Raw genomic sequence first — 16,023 nt, 5'->3', positions numbered from 1 at the left:
CTATCACAGAGGCCGAATCCAGTGCCACAGGAGTCTTCTTATTTTATAGGCTTGTAAGGCAAAGGCTACCCCTACGATGGCAGTTGTGGTGGATTTTGAAGGAAAGTATGACCTCAGTTAAAGAAAAAAAAAGTACAGAGGACAGCCTGAGCAAGACTAAGAGGCATAGGAATGCACTCTACTCAGGACACAGCACGTGGTCCTGTTTGGCTACATGCATTTTGTAAGATGAAGCTCAAAAAGTTGTGTGGGAACAATGGTGGGCAACTATTATGATTTTTGCCTGGCTTTGATTCTCCTTCTTCTAGAAACAGCACCATGATTTTCCCTTGGGAATCTATGCCTGCCTTCTTTTCAGCTCATGTGACGTGAAGGAGCTGGTAGTGCAATGCCATGAATACCTTCTAAAAAGCTTGGATTTTGAGTTCCATATTTCAAATCTCTTATTTAATAGAAGGGAGAATCACGTAAACCTTTGTAAATGAAAAAATGTTCAAACATGTACAGAAGTAAAACAAAACAAAACAGTGAATCTCTATAAGCCCCATACCCAGACTAAACAATTATAGGCATACCTCATTGTATTGTGCTTTGGTTTATTGCACTTTGCAGATAATGTGTTTTTTACTAATTGGAGGTTTGTAGCAAGCCTGAGTCGAGCAAGTCTATCAGTGCCATTTTCCCAACAGCATTATTTCTAAATTAAGGTATGTACATTGTTTTTTTCTTTAGAAATAATGCTATTGCACACTTAATAGATTACAGTGTAGTGTAAACTTTTGTACGCACTGGAAGACCAAAAAATTCATGTGACTCGCTTTATTGCAATATTCACTTGATTGCAGTGGTCTGAAACCAAACCTGCAATATTTCTGAGGTATGCCTGTGTCAAGATTTTATCATTCTTCCTCTATCCTCCGCTCTGTCTTTTGCCAAAGTATTTCAAAGTAAATCCTGGACATCCTGTGTTTTCAATTCTATGTATTTTAGCATGCGTTTCTAAAAAGTATGGACATTTTCTTACAAACAAAATGCCATCATCACAACTAATGATTCTTTGGGATTGACTAATCCCCAGTCCATATTAAAATTTCCACTGCTATATTTAAAATAGATAACCAACAAGGACCTACTGTATAGCACAGGGAACTCTGCTCAATATTCTGTAATAACCTAAATGGGAAAAGAATTTGAAAGAGAATGGATACATGTATATACTGAATCACTCTGCTGTACACCTGAAACTAACACAACATTATTAATCAACTATACTCCAATATAAAATAAAAATTAAAAAACAAAATAAAGTAAAATCTCCCTGATTATCTAAAAAATGTCTTTGGTTAGCTGGCTTGTTTAAATCATGTTCTAAACAAGGTCCACACATGGAATGTGGTTTTTATAGCTCTTCAGTTTATTTTAATCCACAGCAGCCCTCCTCACCCCACCTTTTTTCTTTATGCTGTTGTCTTGTTGAGATACCCATGCAAGTCATCCCTTAGAATGCTCCTGATTCTGTATTGGTCTGGTTGCTTTCCTGGGGATGTTATTTATTTAACTTGTTCCCTTATCTCCTGTATTTATGAATAGAAATATCCTAATATCTTGCTTGCCCACATTTATTAATAGTAATGCAAAGACTGGTAAGTGGGTTCAGGTGGTGACAGCCTGATTCTTCCATTATAAAATTTCCTATTCATCTACTACCTATTGGTTTCATCCGTTAATGAAATTTGCCTGAAGCTCCTATTTCATTAGGGGTAGGGGTTGCAAAGTGGTGATTTTCTAATTTTATCACTCCTTCCACACTTATTATTTGGAATTTTTTACTAAAGAAAAATTTTCCCTGTGACAAGTTGGCAATTTGGTTATCCTAAATACAGTTGATATAGGAAAGGCAAATTTCCTTATAATTGGTCAATTTTCAACATACTGCTTAAAAAAATAACGTTTAAAAATGTAAAACAGGGCTTCCCTGGTGGCACAGTGGTTAGGAATCCGCCTGCCAATGCAGGGAACACGGGTTCGTGCCCCGGTCCGGGAAGATCCCACATGCCGCGGAGCGACTAGGCCCGTGAGCCACAACTACTGAGCCTGCGCGTCTGGAGCCTGTGCTCCGCAACAAGAGAGGCCGCGACAGTGAGAGGCCCGCGCACCGCAATGAAGAGTGGCCCCCGCTTGCCACAACTAGAGAAAGCCCTCGCACAGAAACGAAGACCCAACACAGCCAAAAATAAATAAATTTATAAAAAAAAAAAGTAAAACATAAAAGATACAGAAAGCCACATAAAATAAAGAATACCTTAATAAATTATTGTAAGCAAACACCTTTGTAACCACCACCTAGGTGAGGAAACAGAACTTTGGCAGCTACCCCAGAAGCCATCCGTATTTCCTCTTATTCTCATTTTTATGATAATCATTTCCTTGCTTCTCTTTATATTTTATCACCCAAGTGTGCAACTCTAAACACTATAGTTAACTTTCTTCTATTTTTTATTTACTATGAACTTTAATATAACTTTTTAAGAAGTCTCTTTTAATCTACAGGTTCTCCTTCCATTGCTTTTTCTTTTTTTTCCTTGAAAGTTATTTGTTAAAGAAACTCAACTATTTGGCCTGTAGAGTTTCCCAGACTCTGGATTTTACTGATTGTATTGCCATGATGCAGTGTTTCATGATCTGTGTACTTCCTGTAAATTGGTAATTGGGAACAGAGACTTGATTAGATTTCAGTTTAATTTTTGGAGGCAAGGCTACTTAATTGTGAACTGTACTCTTCTATACTGGGGCACATGATGTCTTTTTATTTTTCTCTTTGTGATATTAGTAGCTGTCAATGCCCATTGTCTAGATCCATTCAATTCATTAGGGATTGCAAAATGATGATATTCCAATTTTATCACTCCCTTACTTATTAGCTAGAACATTTCTATATAGAGTAGCTCCCCCTCATCTATTATTTGATTATCCAGTAGTATAGCTCACATAGGAAAGGCAGGATAAATATTTGATTCTTTCCCTTTACCCAGTTTTGAAAATAATAAGTTGGTTGCCTATCACTCTCAAAAGGTGACCAATTAATTTTTTTAGGATCATTAAAACATATGGATTAAAACATTTTAAGTGTGTCAATCCCCTGAAGTTATTATCCCTATGGAGTTTAATTGTTCCATCTCTGGCCAGTGGCAGCTTCTTCAGGTTGGGTCTTATGTCCTTTTGACATGACCTAAGTAGTATTTGATAAGTTTCTTTGCTATTGTATGGCAAGATATTCCATGAGTTCACACTGATACTTCCAATGCAAAGTCAGGACTGTATTGTTTTTACTTAACATCTTCTGTTTCACATCAATATCACGTTTCTTCTGAGAATCCAGGTTCTCAGAGACCAGAGAATGATAGAATTAGAAGATCACACAATTACAGTTTGCATGGTCTTGCATTATATCCACTACAGTCTCAGCAAAACCACCCATTCTACCATCACCAATATTACTGAAACAGTTTAAAAATTGTTTGCATATACTCTCTCCATTTTCTATAGTTTGATTTTATATACATTTTCAGAGCATATAGCCAATACATACTATGCTCTTTCCTCTCTAACCCTCATGTCGTCTTTGTTTTACAAGTAAATAGGTATTTAATGCTCACCACCGGTCCTTAGGTTGACATCTCTCTAGTCATTTGGACATTTGAAGTCTGTTCTCTAGTAGATTCTTTAGGAAATGTGCAAGGAAACAATATTAAATGCCTGTGCCCCCGCCCAATGTTTCTAAAAGAGGATGGCATCAAGCATAGATTTTTTTTTTTTTTTTTTTTTTTGCTAACCTGATAGGTAAGGAGGGGTAACTTGGCATAGTTTTAATTTGTATTTCTCTTAGTATGAATCAGGTTGAGAATTTTTTTTTTTAATGTTTAAGGATCATTTCTTCTCTCTGTGAGCTGTCGGTTCATATCTTTTGTCCACTTTTCTATGGGGTTGTTGGTGTTCCTTCTTCCCCCGTTTTTAGGAGTTCTTTCCATATTGGGGCCATTACTCCTTTGTATGTGGTATGTGTTATAAATATCTCTTCCTACTTTGTCATTTGTTGTTTGACTTTACTTATAGGGATTTAGGAATATGACTCTATGTTTAATACCTAGTAGGGTCAACCCCTCAGACATTGCTTTTTTTTTAAAGATTTTTTTTTTCGGGGGGAGCTATAATTATTTATATTCTAAGAATACATTCAACTTGTCTAGCTCTAGAAAAAAAGATGGACATTTTTGTTGGGATCATGTTAAATTTATCAATTATCTTAGTGATGTTGTATCTTCCCATCTAAGAACATGGTTTTCTCATTCCATTTGCTCTAGTCTACCTTGTGTCTTTCAGTAAAACTGTTTTTAAAATTTTCCTTATATAACTTTTGCACGTTTCCCATTAGGTTCATGGCTGGATATTTTATCTTTTTTCTTGCTAGCATAAAAAGGGTCTTCTCTTGCATTATATCTTCTAGCTGGTTATTGTTTATATATATGATGAATATTGATTTCTGAATATCAAAGCCTTTTGAGTTAAGGATTTCAAAGGTGACAGAGTACAGAAATTATTAGAAAAGTGAGAGATAAGTAAGTATCAATATTTCAAGTGAGAAATGAATCCATGTACCAGGGCAGGATCAAGAGGGAAAGGAAGAACACGGAGATAGGGACATCAAAGGTATAGAACTTGGAAACTAATTTGATGTTGAGGAGAGGATGAAGGAAAGGGCACATGAGCTTTCAACTGCGTGACTGCAATGATGGTAATGTTGTCAAATAATAGGAAGAGGAGAGGGTTGGGGAAAAGAGAGTGAATTTCAATTTTGGGTGCTTAGATTTTAAGACTGGAAGTCAGGGAGAGGCTGGAAGCCATCTGGAGGAGCTGTAGGAGTGTTTGAAATGACTAGGGAGAGAAAGCAGAATGAGAAAAGACAATGATAGAATGTCGAAGGATTTCTATATCTAAATAATAGGCAGAGGAAGCCAATCTATGAGAGAGATGGGCAATGAGGGGTCTGAGGTAGGAAGTGAACCAGAATATAAAGCCATAGAAATCAAAGGAACAGTGTCGCAGGATTTACCAATTATGAAATTACCAGTAATTTTTGAGACAGCCATTTCAGAACCGTTGTGAGGGTGTGGTAAAATTATGAAAGACTAAGTAGAGAGATTATATTGACATGGGGTGAATTTGCGTAGGAAATTTAAACTCTGTGTCCTTCAAACATGTGAAATCTAAATACAAGGTATCATGATTTAAATAATCTATGAAGGTGTCAGTTAAACAAACATGCTCAGGTGACAATAACTTGGTTTAAATTAAATGTTATTAACGGTGATTTCTTACGGACACATAACCTAATTCAAAGTTCAGCCCTTTGTCTGAATATAATTCTTACTTTACCTCCTGACAGATGTGATATGTGTGTGTGTTCAAGTAAAACAGTGCATTTTAGTGCTAAAAAGGACAAGAATTTTTCCCACTCCTAGGTGAATGTCTGTTCTTTTATGTAGGCATTTATAACAATCATAATAGTTTATATTTAGGGTTTACAAAATATTGTCATATCTCACTGAAATTCACAAAAGATTCTGGGACGTAACCAGAACAGAGGTCACTATTCTTCATAAAGTGCAAAGAGGGGGAAGGAATGACAGAACCAGGTCTGGATCTCCGATGTTCATGACTCCTACCTTGTAGGCGTACGAGTCAGAGTTACGTGTAGGAAATGTTTATTCTGGGTATTTTAAGCAAAAAAATACTTAATGCAGGGAATTTGGTACTTCTACATACATGGAAGAACAAGCTTTAGACTGTGCCTCCAGAAATGACAACCAGAACAACACGCTAGAGTTGGTCATTTGGGGGACAAGTTCATACCTGAGACCACTCCACGGATCAGGAAGCCAGACCAGGAAGTTGCTGATACTGCTGCCGTTACCATCACTGCCACCACTCGACTGTATCTTGATATTCACGGAACTGGTGACTTGGCACTGGGACGTGGACCCTAGATACCGAAGAATCTCAAGAATGGACTCTAGAACATTGCTGCTGCTATGAGCTTGCTTTCAAGAAAATCACCAAAAATGGGTAGGAGGATAGCTTCTGTTTCATTTTCATCCTCCAAATCTTGCAAGAATGCATCGAATAGATGGCATGCAATTCATATCCAGAACCCAAGCTGTGAGGAAGTCTAGAAAATGTAGTTTTGGGCTTCCCAGGGTCTGCATAAGAGGAAGAGGCTGGAACAGAAATTGAACAAGCTGTTCCACAGTACTTGCCTCAGTAAAACTTTTGTCTTCGTTCAAGATGTTGGCAAAAATAACGAACAGGCCAGAACCATGTGGCACACCACTAGAAAATGCTCTCCAGATGGATATCATTACTAGTACTCATACAACTTGGTAGGGTTATGGTTATAATTGGCAGAGCTGAGATTTAAACCTAGGTCTGACACCAATGACCAGAAAGCCGTTATTTCCTTTCAATTCAATCAATTTTCTTTTGTTGTTTAAGTAGCTTAGAATCCACCTAAATTTATTCTTTATATTGGACAGTCATGAAACACTATTCAAGTCTGTGCTAAAATCAGGGTATTCTTTCCAAGAGTCTCTCCTGATTTACCAATTTCAGTGAAAAGGAGATGCAAGTTTGTCGTTCTGCAGGGGAACCCATGATGGTTTAGTGATCCCCATGCTAATCTAACATCCCCACTCCTGCTTAAAACCTTCTGGTGGCTACATTGGTTAGACTTTGCATTTGCATTGAGTAACAGAAAACTCAGAAGGACTTAAACCAGAAAGAAACTTCTCCCTCACATAAAACACATCCAGAGGCAACAGTCAGGACTAGTAGGGCAGCTTCCCTCACAGTCATCAGGGCTTCGGGCTCTTTCTATCTTGTTACTCCATCATCCTCTGTGGCCTTACCGCAAAGTCCAAGGGAGCTACTGGAGTTCTAGTCATCATATCTACATTCTAGCCAGCTGAGAGGAAGGAGTGCAGGAACACTTCGAAGAAACACGCAAACCTTTTGATTCTTTTTGGCTGAGTACTTGGTAAGCGGCTCCACTTAGCTACAAGGGAAGCTGGTAAATGTCTTTTGTGCAGATGGCTAGGAGAATGTGTTAGTGGCAAACAGCAGTCTCTGCTACAGTGACATCACTGCATCCTGCAATCCTGTTCATTGTGCATCTTCCTCATCATATTGTAAAATTTAAAAATGGCAGATGTCTTCTCTAACTCCTGGCACAGACACTGACATGTTTTAGGCACTTTATCATTTGTTCAACAAAACATTTTTTGCCTAGTTTTTATTTCCTGATGAAATTTAAGAAGTGGTTTTAAAATAGATATGATTGGGTATACCTGTAAGACGTGCTTGAAAAGCTGTGCGTAAAACAAAATTTTCTATTTAAATCTTACTTCTCCCTTGATTTCCAATACAATAGGGCATGTATTTCCAAGGGGGGAGAGAAGGGGAAAGGAATGCAAATAATTTAGAGGAAAGTTACAAAATACAGGCAAAATCCAAAAGCAACAAAAATGCAAAGGAAGTATAAGAAATATAAGGATCAGAGGTTAAACAGAAACAAAATTCCCAGGAAAATCAAATTTAATTTTAAATTTTAAGCCAGAATGAAAATTTCAAAGAAGCCACCAAATCCAACTACTACCGTAGGTAATTTGAACAAGTATCTTTAAGTATAGCATAATAGTTGAGAACTTGGCTTTGGAACCAAGTTAATTCCAGCTCTTCCTATTATTAGCTGTTACTCCTACCAGTTAATATCTGAGCTAAAACTTTCTCACTTGAAAAATGATATTCTTTCATAATTGTTACAATGAGAAAATCAGAATATATGTGAAGTATTTAATACAGGGTTTAGTGCAAGGAAATAGTCTATATATGGTAGTAATACCATGCTCATGATACATTTCATTTATAAAATTATTTTCCCTTCTCTCTAAAATTAAGTACTTCTTAGAAATAAAACCTATCTTGAAAATTGTTGCCTTTTTGTTTTTCCCCTTCTACACTTATAGCTCCAGGACTGGTCATATACATATTTTTTAAAAATTCCAGATCATATGCTATTGATAAATGATCCCATCCACAAATTTGTAATTTTAATTATTTAAAAATTCATTTATAGCAATATATATCAAAATAAATCTCTACAGACTCAACAGAATCAAAATTTCGGTCTTCTATGACATTAATAGGTACTGAGGCAATTTACACTTCTGATTTTCAACTCAGAGAGGGAAGCCAAGACACAAGTTAACAGTTTACACTAGTTAACAGGCTACTTCTAAATGTAGCCCTTACTAAGGACCTTCTTTTGCCCAGTTCATGGATCCTCAGAGTGTGAACTCTCACCTTTTTTCTTCTAGAGAGCACGCCATATATATACTTCTAACTGGCACTTATCAAAGAACATGCAATCAGTTCTTCACAAGACTGTGAGCCTCTCTCAAAGGTGGGCACAATATCTTAAGTCCCTGGTATCTTCTCTAGGTTATGGAACTCATTTTCGGTGGATGATCACATGCTCCTGGAAATGGGCCTCTCCCCTAGCTATAAAAGATGAATCAAGAATCTAAACTAGTTAGTTTTATGGTGGGCCTTGACCTTCTTTTTTCTAACAAGATTAAGTAGGGGGGTGGAGTGGGAGGGAGTAATGGGAGAGTATGGGAAAGATATTTTTCTCTCTGATAAAAGGCTGAGAGCTGCCCTTACCACCTTGTTTGGGATGTATGAAGATACCATATTTGGAGCTGTGGTAGTCATCTTGTGACCATGAGGCAATAGACACAGAACAGCAACGCTGAAGCTGATGGAACACAGAAAAAAACACTGAGTCACTGAATGAAACTGAGCACCTCTTATCACCAAAATTCTTATTAAGCTAAAAATAAATGTCCTTATGGCTGAAGTCAGTGTTAGGTTTTCTCTTACCTGCAGCCAAAAGCACCTCAGGTACTACATAACACTTTTTCCTCCAGAATTTCTTCCTGGTTCATTATATCCACTGGTTCCTGTTCTGTTTGCCTGTTCTTCACCAAAATGCCTATAATGCTTTTGGACATAGCTGTGTTTTAAAATTTTCTGTTATTTTTCTATTCAAAGTTCCCCAAATACCCATATCTAGGTACTACACAGACTAACATTTTAAAGCAAACGGTATATGTCAGTGAACAAAAGGAAAGACCTTTTTTTTTTTTTTTTTGGACAACATAAAGCTCTATGCCATGTATCATTCATTGGTAATAAACTGTAAGTGAGTAGCAGAGTTCTGGTGAACGAAATAAGATCTGTGTAGCCTTCTGGATTAATAGCAGAGCATAGATTAGCAGCACTGTTCCTCCTGACGCTGATTTTTTCCCATTTTCTCAACTTTCATGAGATCAAAGGAAGAAATGCTTCAGGTCTGTTTACAAAATGGCATGCTGTCTACATAAAACGGATCCCATAAATCACCTTAAGATCCAGTCAGTTTAATATAAAATGTTTTTAATTGTTTTTGAAAACATTTAAAAAACAATTTTTGAGCACTTTCAATAAAAAAAGAGAACTGAAATGCTACTGCAATATTCAACTACTGTAGTTTCAGCAGGTACAACAGACAACAAAACACTGGGGAAATCTTGAATTTTTGCACTAAATGAAAACATGAAACAGGGCTTGTTTTTGTCATTTATGGTGTAGTAAAGCACATTATAGTACAAGACTGTTATATGAACCTCTGATGCACTGCACAAAAAAACACTTTCCTTCTTTTCAGTTCAAAAGTCAGTGCTTATTGCAATTATATGCAAAATTATTTACTTCATGAAGTCTTATCATGATAAACAGTATGCAAAATGTTTAAAACATCAAAACAATGAAAATAATCTGAGAAAAGAACATATTCAACAATAACTAAGCAGAATTAGTAAACATAAAAAAGCAAATAACTTGTGAATAACTATGCTTGTCTGGTTAACAATGAACCAGTTTCAGTACAGCCAAGAAAAAAAAAAAAAGTGGTTACAGGAATACCTAGTACTGTACAAGATAAGTCAATAACACTCATGCACATTTTGTGATCATGTATTAACATGGTGAAGCAAACTAAACTTAACTCTTCCTGCTGTAATATTCTCATGTAAGAGAATAAGAAATAGAAATATCTCATTGAGATTAATGCACATTGCTACATAAGACAATTTTATCTGTCACTTTGATGACATTTTGTCTTTTCATAATGAAACACATTTAAAAAGTTTAATCTGTGGACTGTATTGGTTGCATTTATCCTAAGAGATGTGCCTACCACAGGTTCAACAAATTTAGTGCAATATATGAACCCCAGAAAGTTTGCTGGACGAATTCAACCAAATTTAAAGTGTTTGCTGCAATACTGTACAGGGGGTTAAAAATCCTCCAGTCTTTATATTTTTATCAAAAAAGATTTCCATTATTTTTGTATTAGTAGGAAGCTAATAATGTAAACAAGGGATTAGAATGGCCTCAAAATCTCCTTTTCAGAGTATCTCATGTAGAAAGGCTCCCATCATTTGTTAAAAGAAATCACACAGTTTCCTTTGGGTATTGCATACTTTGGTGTGCAGTAGTGCTGTGTCTCAATGTACAGTGAAGAAATAACTAGCATCAAGAAAAAAAATCTAACAGATCATTAAATCAAGATAACAGCAAACACACACAAATGCCAATAACTAGGACATATCAATATATAAACCTCTGAGCCAAACCTAGCACCATTTATTTATCAAAATGTTAATACCCTACTTTGTAAATTTATTGAACAATGAAATCTTATTAAACCTTTCACCACATTTGTTAAATATTTGTTGATTGTAGTCTTCTGATTGGCTTACTAATTAAGGTAAAGGAAAGCTTAGCTAGGCTCAAGGTAGCATAGCAATGGTTTAATGTTAGCTTTAAAAACTTAACGGCAATTTTTAAGTCTATTTGAAACTGATCTTGAAGCTCACTTAAATGGAGCTGTCGACTAGTGAGAAGATTTGTGTCAGCATGAAATTCATAAATAATCATTCACAAAACAAAATGGGAGCCACAGAGAGAAACATTTTAAAACAAATCCTGAGTGCTTCTTTTGCAATTGTGGTTATCACAATAAATAAAAATTAAGCATGTTATAAAATGCTCCTCTTCTTCAAGTACTATTGATATCCCCTTTGTTTTATCAGAGATATAAAGATTTGTGACTTGACCTCAGGTGGTGAAATGTTTTCTGTTGAGTTTTTTATGTTATCGCTCTCCTGTTTATTTGTTTTTCAAAGGGATTCCCACGATCAAATTGCATTTCTATGTTCAGGAGCAGTGAAGGAGTAAGTCAGTAAATCGAGGACTTATAATTAAAACCCTTCAAAATAAATCTTAAATAGAATTTTAATATGTGCATGCAGACATATTGTGATGAAACTAAGAAAACACTTTTAGTTTCCTTCTAAATTCCCCTATCTCAACTACCAAATAATAAAACATAAAATATTCTTCTAACATGCTTGTATTTATTCTATTAAATTACAATGTTTGGAATTACTTGTTTTGTTTGTGTGTGTGTGCACGTGTGGGCATGTCTCTGTGTTAGCTCCATGTTAAAATCAACATTTTAAAAGAAGACTAATGCAAGGTCACAAATATAAATGGCTACTAGTTTTTCCTTTTAAATATTTTAGCGCAGCTTTTGCTTTCCTTACATTAATATTTAATTTTCCATTATTTTCTCCTATTTAAGCCCTTCGTTGCAGGTGCAAATGGTACTGAAGTCCCAGAAAGTCCTACAGAGATTTTTTTTTCATTCTACAGTAGCTCTATGCTTCAAGCCTAAATACTTATAATAACCTGAATATTATCCCTGTTTCAAGGAAGACCTTCTTGTCTACAGTTCATCTTAACTATGATTTCATATCTAAAAGATAATGCCAACAACAAAAAATATCCTATACCTAAAATCAATGGTTTCCTCTAAAATCTGTGCAGATCAACCAATGAATTAAAATAAACTTATACAAAATAAAGATCTAGACTGCTCTCGTAAAAGCTGGTTATTCTTTTGTTTACTAGCAAACAATGTGATTAAATGGGGAACATTATAAAATTGAAAACCTAATATTTGTTTTTCTACAGCCTACTCTCTTCAGAAACTTGTTAAGAGCTGAGGCGAGTCTAACCATTTCCTACTGAAGAAGAAACCGCTTCTGCAGCAAACTCTTAAAATGTCACAATTAATAGTAAGTGTTTCTGCTGCGGGAGGCACTTCCATTAAGACAAATACAATACATATGTCTTTCGATACAGTGTGCTACATATTATAAAATACAATTTAACCCAACATTTCAACAGTAGGGTGGTCCTTGCTTTCTATCCATTCAAAACCTGATGAAGTCATAGAGCTCATGGATTCACTGCAAATTTGTTGAAATAATGGGTCATTCTTTAATTCTTCCAGTGTAGCTTCATCATCTTGTCCCTGCTGACGACCTGGATCAAACAGTAGATTTGGATCTAAAGCGTTCAAATCATTGATGCTGCCTGAGAGCTCAGAAGACAACCTGATGTCGCTAGAAAAATCAGACGCAGGATTAGTGAGATCAGACGCTACCTGACCTACCAGCTGCTGGTTGGTTTGCAAGCTGTCTCCACTCAACAGGTCTTTAACAGTGCTACTGAAATCTAATTGTTGCTCTCCAATTTCTGATTGTGCTTGATTATCGCCAGGAGAAAAACTGATCTGATCGGTGCTATTACTTTTGGTGAGGTAAGATGGTGCTTGGAATTCATAAATAGAAGTGCTGGAATCGATCATATTCTGCGGATTGGCACTAGGAAAGACAGTGGAAGTTTCCAAAATCTGAGTGAGATTCATCCGGGCTGTATAATTGGAGGGCAGGTTGTTCATGCCCAAACCTCTCACTGCATCATCATTGTCAGAATCAAGTTTACTCAACAAAACATTGGTTATTTTTTTACTGTTTGTTTGCTTCTGAAGAGCATTTGGGAAGGCTGTTTGCATCATGACTGTCAATGGAACCGACTGACTTCTTTGAGCTATGTTGTTGGCACATGCATCCGTGTGAACGTTTGTGAAAACATGAACTTCAGGGGTTACTGGACTTCCAAAGGGGGTCACATTAGATCGGGGGATATTAGATACTGGGTAGAGGGTGCTTCCACTAAGATTACGTTGGCGATGAACAGCAGGGCTCACGCTTCGGCACCGGAAGTTGCTGCTGGCCGAAGAGTTAGTTCCTTTATTATCAAGAGGGGCAGGGACTGCAAAGCCCTCCTGTTTGTTGGTGTTACTTACAGTGGCACCTTGATGCTGCACAGGAGAGACAGGAGTCAGACGACCAAAATGAGTGTCATGATGTCTGGATTGAGACTGGTAAGACTGTCCAGGCACAGCAAAAGCATGAGGTTTCCTGAAACGGTCTTCCACTAGTTCCTGATAGCTTGGGAGAATGCCATGGCCAGACACGGATGAATTACCAACCCCACTGTACCCATTATTCATCCATTCAAGCTTGGTTTTGTCGGGGTGTGTGGCCATGGGTCTCTGCATCGGTTTCACAGGACTACTTGAGACAATGCTGGCGTCATGATATGCCATACTGGAGCTTATTGGGGTAAATGCAAATGGATTCCTGCATTCCACGGGGCTGGGAGGGACACTGCTGCTGCAGTTAGAATGGGGAGTACCGATGGGTGTATGTCGGCTACTTCCTAAAGCACTATCCACGGGCGTGGTCTGGGCCAACCTGGAGCAAGGGCTCTCCCGTGACAGGCTCTGAGACCCGGCAACCACTTCAGATGTGGGGGTGGGGGTGGGGGTGGGGGTGGGGGTCGGGGTAGGGGTCGGGGTGGGGGTGGGGATCGGGGTGCCATTGCTACGGATGGGGTGATAGAAGTGGGTGCTGGGGGCGTGAGATGACGCTGGCGCGCCTGGAGTCACGGACTGACTCTGAAGGGTCATTCCCAAACAGTTACCGTAAGCATGAGAATTGTTCATTGACATCTGTTGCTCCATGAGCACCAGCTCCTCTACAATACTGTCCTGTGTCAGCTCCTCATCGAAAGGAAAGTAGCTTTCATTTGCTTGGGAAACAGAAGGCTCGAACTCCTTCAGTTCGGACTGTAGAGGTAACTGATCTGAAGACTGTGCTTGCAGTTGACTCAAAGAAGATTCTTGTATCTGGCTGTGTAGTTGCTGGGAATACGTGTCCTGTGGCATTCCTTCTAATTCCCAGACAGACTTCTCTAAGTCATTGATATCAGAGTGCTCAGGAACTGTCATAACACTGATATCTTGCTGTTGTTCACAGCCGGCAGATATAAACTCAGAATCCTTAGTGACCTGTTGCCATTCATTTGGGTTAAAGCTGCCATGCGATTTTGAATCACTGTCCAAGAGAAAGACACTGCCTTCAAGCTTTACTTTTATATCTGGAGATGATGATGGTGTGGTTTGCTGTTCTGAAGCTAAATCACTGGTAACAAGAGCAGAGGACTTCAAGGGTTGACTTGCCACTACGTGCGAGTTAACATTTGTTGATACCTTGCTAGGAATCTGGGAACCTGCTGCTGAACTTTCCGTTTTCCCTGAATGCAGAACCTTTTGGTCCTTCTTAACACTGCCTGGTTTCTGACCTTCCGAGATAACTGCAGAAAGCTGTTCCACGATTGGTTTCTTTACAGGAGGCACCTGGGACTCTTGCAATGCAGAAGACAGCCGCTTTCTTGGACTTTTAGTGCATAATTTAGGGTCTTTATTTATTGAGTCACCATTAGATGGTGAGCTGGTGCTGGTGAAAGTTAAGTTCTGAGTGGCAACTGAGAGAGTGATAGTGCTTTGATTATTGCCTGTTGAAGTGCCTGGCAGAATTTCATTACATCGATTTTTACATTTGGTCCTCTGGTCACAGACCTTAGTTGCTTTTATTTCAATAACACCTTCATTTGAAGGTTTTTGCACTACTCCCTCTGTATTACTTTTCTGCCCCGAGAGGGCACTAGGTGTTGTTTTGGGCACGTCAGCCCCATCAGAGTTCTCTTGGCACTGTACAGGATGCTCATCTGATGACATCTCAGGTTCCATTTTGACTTCCACAGCAGATGGTCCCCCGGTGCTGCTGGCCCTGGATCCAGGAGACTGAAGTGAAACAACAGAACCATTCTTGATCTGTGGAATGGTCCTTGATTCTTCCGTTGTTCCTGCAGCACTGTTTACTGAGGCAGAATGTTTCAGAGGAGCACTACTGTTGCTGGGTGTGAGGGATATTGCTGTCATTTTCACCACATTTAGAGAACTCACGTGTGACGTGGGTACAACAGCGGTTTTGATGGGACTACTAGTAAAGAGGACAGTAGTTGGAGAGCGGATGGTGAGGGCACTGGTGTTGGCTGGTTTGGGTAAGATCTGAGGGTAGCGGTGCCGAGCAGAGCGATCCCCCCCAGGACTGGCTGGGACGTGCTGAGGAGTCTTTGGTGCCTGCTTCACAGACTGCATGTGCTGAGTGACCACCTGTACATTGAGGGGAAGAACTTTGCCGTCAGAAGAACTCATTGGACTTGGTGAAGTTACCAGTTGCCTGGTCCGCTGGACCTGTTAAAAAGGCGGAAAACAAAAATATCAGATGTAACAAGTCTAGAATATAAATAGCAATTCATATATTCATTAGTATTAAGGGATTTAATACATGTAATGCTAAAAAGAAAAAAAAAGGACAGTTCGTATGTTAGACAAGAGTTTTTAGACCAGATTCGATATAACCCGAGAAGTAAATACTATAATAAATGCAACACAGTGTAATATAGTTACCAAATACAATGATATGTAAGAAGAGTATGAAGACTTCAATGAAAAACTTCACATTTGTGATGAATACTTGCTAAAACAATGAATTTTAAGGAGGTTATAGGGAGCAGAAATAAAATCTTGAAGAAACATGCAACTATAAA

General features: G+C 38.1%; 1 protein-coding gene across 2 annotated transcripts in view; it reads right to left on the bottom strand.

The window, feature by feature from the left end:
- Positions 1-9,592: 9,592 nt before the first annotated feature.
- RFX7 (regulatory factor X7) overlaps positions 9,593-16,023 on the bottom strand; it is a 150,003-nt gene continuing 143,572 nt past the window's right edge. For both annotated transcript variants that reach the window (XM_059913218.1, XM_059913217.1), the window contains exon 10: positions 9,593-15,667. In XM_059913218.1, the coding sequence (XP_059769201.1) occupies positions 12,389-15,667 (3,279 nt within the window). In that variant the 3' untranslated portion in view covers positions 9,593-12,388. The remainder of the gene's footprint in view (positions 15,668-16,023) is intronic.

This window comes from Balaenoptera ricei, chromosome 2 (assembly GCF_028023285.1).
Source record: "Balaenoptera ricei isolate mBalRic1 chromosome 2, mBalRic1.hap2, whole genome shotgun sequence".
Lineage (NCBI taxonomy): Eukaryota > Metazoa > Chordata > Mammalia > Artiodactyla > Balaenopteridae > Balaenoptera > Balaenoptera ricei.
The sequence above is the reverse complement of the archived record's forward strand: the minus strand, read 5'-3'. Positions and strand labels throughout refer to the sequence as shown.